The following is a 4,499-nucleotide window of genomic DNA, read 5'->3' as shown; positions in this document are numbered from 1 at the left end:
AGAGAACAAGGGAGGCAGGAGAGAGGACGTGGAGAGGCTCAGCTTGGATGTGCTGCTTCCTCTGATTTGTCTGAACGTCACAGACAGACACACTGCCGGGCTGCAAACTCAGAGAGTTATTCACTATCTTATTTGAAAAATGGATTCGCTGGCTAATCACTATTTCCAACTCTTCAGCCACTTTTGTCAAAACAAAAGAAAAATTCCATTTGAATGGGGAAGCCCATTGGGACAGAAATTACACCCCATGGCAGCCGGCAGCCTGAAGTCCTTGCTTTGGAGTCCTGCGCCATCCTCCCCCGACCGCACTCCCTGATCTGGCTCCACAACCCAACTCACTGGGGTTGATTAAAGCCATCTTTCTCCTGAAGACAGTCACTTACTTTGGGACGCGTTTGAATGAAAGCACCTATCAGAATATAAGTCCCAAGACTCTGCCCATCTGCCAGTTTATGGAACGGTCTCTTTCTACAGAATAGAAGCGATCCTATCCTGGTGCCTTTTAATCTAAAAACTCTATTCAGTTCACTTCGTGGAAGATCTTCCTGGCAGCCTCAGAACTTCTCACGAGTGAACCAGCAGCTTAGCTCCCTGAAACCATGGCCACCTAGCTGCACTGCTGGGAACAGGGGAGCTCTGGGAAGCCTGGACTTATCAAGGGAAAGGGCCACTTCTGTCACTGTCTTGAAGGCTGAATCCTGTGCCCAGGAGCTGCCAGAACTCAAAGTTGTGAGCAGCCCAGGATGATGCACTTTCGTTAAATTCTTCCCAAGAGCAATGTGTAACTGACATGAAATAGCAAACTTCCTCCTGCCTGTTTCTTTTCTCTTTTCCTGCTCCCAGCAAGCCTTCCCTACTAGCCAGAGCTACAGTGTGGAAGGCTTCAGCTTTCAAGACAAAACTGACTCGGTGACAGGTGCCCCAGCTGACAGTTGCAACTTGTAGCAACTGCGGCTTTCCAGACCTCCCAGCTCCTCAGCTGGGCATCTGAAGAGGACACAGCCATGGCATGTGGTGAGGGCACTTACAAAAACCCCAAACTCCCAGAATTCCCCCAGAGTAATCCCAGTCAGGTTACATACCTAATTAGCTAAACTAAAAAACAGGGGCTTTTCTCCTTATTTCTGCAGTTGTGGTTACACACGGCTAGCAAAAATGGCTGAAATGCTATTGATACCGTTGCTTCTAAACTATACAGGTGTTAGTCTTAATTCACAAGGCTGTGAAGCAGATAAGTGCTTTGAAATTACAATGGTGAAGAGTTTTAGCATTAAGGTTTGATTTGTACCTAGTGATCAGTACGTCTCTCTTAACAGTAGCGATTTAAAAAACAAAAACAAAAAAAACCTTTTGAATTCTGTGTTATAATTCAAGTTTGCTATTCGACTTTTGAATTCAATGCACTGTGCCACAAGCCAGACTGCTCTGTTATGTACATTTAATGTGTACCCAAGGAGAAAAAAAATTACTAGCACTATTGAAGATATTGCAAAATTGCCACGTCTACTGCTTAGAAATACTAATTTCCCTCTCTTCTTTCTTAAAGTATATGTTACAACTCTTCCATAACTTAATGCAAACAAAGTAAATTCATTTCTTCTCACATCTTAAAGCAAAGATACCTTTGTTTACATGCGAGAATAATAATTCTATAATAATAGCCCGGCCCTAGGAGCCAGGTCTTTATATTAGGACATAGTAATGAAACAGTGATATAGAGAGAGCCAGAGAGACCTACACACTGGCACTGAAACGAAATCCATTTGGAAGTTTTCTCTTGTGAAAGATACCTAAGATAGAGAAGAGGACTAAGGGGTGAAGTGACTCAAAAAGTGGGGTTCTGTTCGCTAGGGAAAAAACAAAGCCATTCTATTGCAAGAACAGATCAAAGGTTAAAAGGCAAATGATACTACATTTAGAGAATAAAAATGTAGTAATTCTCTGTCCTCCATATGGCGCATATGCAAGTGTGATAACGCAATTTGCACTGGCCACAGAAATAAACCTCATGGAAAAGCCACTGACTAAAAATGACTGAAAAACCCCCTTTTTCCCTTTTTTCAGTCTAATCGTTTGGCATCTCTGAATGTGGTACAGATTTAGTCTTGAACCACCAAAGAACATCACGCTGTCTTCTGTCAAGTGCTCAACAGTACCTCTCAGGAGGGCGTTGTTGCTAGCTAATTTTAAATCTGGTATGAGTAATACAGTCAGACCTAGTTAGTATTCGAGAAAGTTGTAGCGAACGCAGAGTGAGAGGATGTGATGTCACAGCATGAGCAGTCCCTGGTTGTCCCGTTGTCGGATAAACGTAGTGCATAGATCCAAGTTTCTATTCCAGGTCTCTGAAGCCCAGAGCCAGGCCTTTCACTTCTGCTGGGTGGCCTGGAAGGCCTTCAGCTCCACCTGGTACCACTCGGGGGCTTCAGGCCCACTCTTCCCCGGGGGGCTGTGGTCGTAGCCATAGGCAACAGTGAGTTCCTCGTCGGCCTCCACGGCTCGGAGCGTGCGAATGCATTTGATGGGTCCAAAACGGGGGTGGACAAACCTAGACATCAAGATGCACATGGTCATTCCCGGGCCAGACCGGGAGGTCAGATGTAAAGGCTAGAAGGGCTGAGGCAGGAATCACCCGTGTGCTTGCTGCGCCCTGGACACCACCGGCAGGTCCTCAGTGTGTGGGCCACAGAGGAGCCGGCATCAGCTTCCCCTGGGAGCCTGGTGCTCACGGGGATACACTGGGCTTCCCCACCCAGACCTGGTAGTGGAATCTGCATTCTAACACCCCACCACCCTCCCCCTCCCCGGTGATTCCTATGTACATTAAGGTTTAAAAAGCACGGCCCTATCTTCCTTTCTGAGCCTATTTGCCACTCTGTATTTGTAAATCAACAATCAGGATCTTCAACAAAAATCTGTCTTTAATGAGAAATCAGATCCAATGCGGCCTGTCAGCATTTCAGCTCCTCTGGCCTGTTGCATCAGATTACCTGGCTGTACCTCGGGGAAAGGCTTTGCCAGGGCACTTCTGGAGTTGTAAGAAAGAGCCCTGTGGATTTTCAAAAGCAAAAACCTCTGTTTTCCATCCTGTACCTATAGAGGAAGAGTTATTTTCTAGCATAAAAGTAAATGAAGGGCTTCCCTAGTGGCGCAGTGGTTGAGAGTCCGCCTGCCGATGCAGGGGACACGGGTTCGTGCCCCAGTCCGGGAAGATCCCACATGCCGCGGAGCGGCTGGGTCCGTGAGCCATGGCCGCTGAGCCTGCGCATCCGGAGCCTGTGCTCCGCAACGGGAGAGGCCACAACAGTGAGAGGCCCGTGTACCGCAAAAAAAAAAAAAAATGTAAATGAAGATTTTTTTCCCAAGAGGGAAGCCCAGACTGCTCTGCCATCCTGCTTCTTTCAGATTTCCCTCTGATGCACCCTGTGATGGGAGAGGCCGGGCTAAAGCTAGGATTATGCTCCTCTGCCAGAGGCTCCCAGCCTGGCTCACCTGCACAGCTCCCTGCAGGGGAACGGGAGCTAAATAAGTATTAAGAGACTCATCTCCTCTAACAGCTGCTGAAACCCAACACTGATACCTGGAAGGTAGGCCAGAAAGAAATTAACTTTGTTTTCCTATGCATCTGGTCAAATCCATTCATTTATAGTTACATTTTGAACAAAGGGCATTGAAACACCAAAGGAGGAGGTTCCAGGCCCCGAAGTCAGAGGTACATGGGGCTTGATGGCAAGTGCTTGGCGGGAGAGGAGTGTGTCTGCAGTGTATGGACATATTTTGTGGGGAGTAAAAAGGAACAAGCACACCCTCACTCCAAGGGGGCCTCTATGTCCACCCCCTTTGGCTGTCCTGTTTCTTGGAAAGCACACTTGATTTGGGCCTGAAGACTTTGGTGTGAGTCCTGGTGCCACACATTATTACTGCCTCCTTCTGGAAAGCTCAACTCTGTGTCTCTGAATCTCACTTTCCTCACCTGCCAAATCATGATAACACCAGTAATCCTTATCCTCCAAGAGTCATTGTGGTGACAAGATAGGGTCACATAAATAAAGCACCACACGCAGTGCCTGGCACAACTGAAGACTCGTATCAGTTGTGACATGCGTAAGCAAGCACGTGGGTATATGAGAGCACGCACGTGCACAAAAGTCTCAGACTGTGCTCCAGCACAGAGGACATCCCTGGATCAGGGATTTGGGAATTTCTTATTAAAATCACAACTCTTTGTCTCTAAATTAAAATATTTCATTAAAAAATAATACTCCTTACAATGGAATATTACTCGGCCATAAAAAAGAATGAAATCATGCCATTTGCAGCAACATGGATGGACCTAGAGATTGTCATACTAAGAGAAGTCGGTCAGACAAAGAAAAATATCATATGATACCACTTAACATGTGGAATCTTAAAAAAAATGATACAAATGAATTTATTTACAAAACAGAAACAGACTCGCAGACATAGAAAACAAACTTATGGTTACCAAAGGGGAATGC

At 46.2% G+C, this 4,499-nt stretch overlaps 1 protein-coding gene across 2 annotated transcripts in view; it reads right to left on the bottom strand.

Annotated features, from left to right (window-relative positions):
* Positions 1-1,140: 1,140 nt before the first annotated feature.
* Positions 1,141-4,499, bottom strand: part of SETD7 (SET domain containing 7, histone lysine methyltransferase) — a 45,992-nt gene continuing 42,633 nt past the window's right edge. The window contains exon 8 of one of the 2 annotated variants that reach the window (XM_007445534.1): positions 1,141-2,548. In XM_007445534.1, the coding sequence (XP_007445596.1) occupies positions 2,368-2,548 (181 nt within the window). In that variant the 3' untranslated portion in view covers positions 1,141-2,367. The remainder of the gene's footprint in view (positions 2,549-4,499) is intronic. The other variant, XM_007445533.1, reaches the window with a different exon arrangement.

The sequence above is a fragment of the Lipotes vexillifer genome, unplaced genomic scaffold (genome assembly GCF_000442215.2).
Source record: "Lipotes vexillifer unplaced genomic scaffold, Lipotes_vexillifer_v1.1 scaffold219, whole genome shotgun sequence".
Classification (NCBI taxonomy): domain Eukaryota; kingdom Metazoa; phylum Chordata; class Mammalia; order Artiodactyla; family Lipotidae; genus Lipotes; species Lipotes vexillifer.
This window is presented reverse-complemented; position numbering and strand designations above follow the sequence as displayed.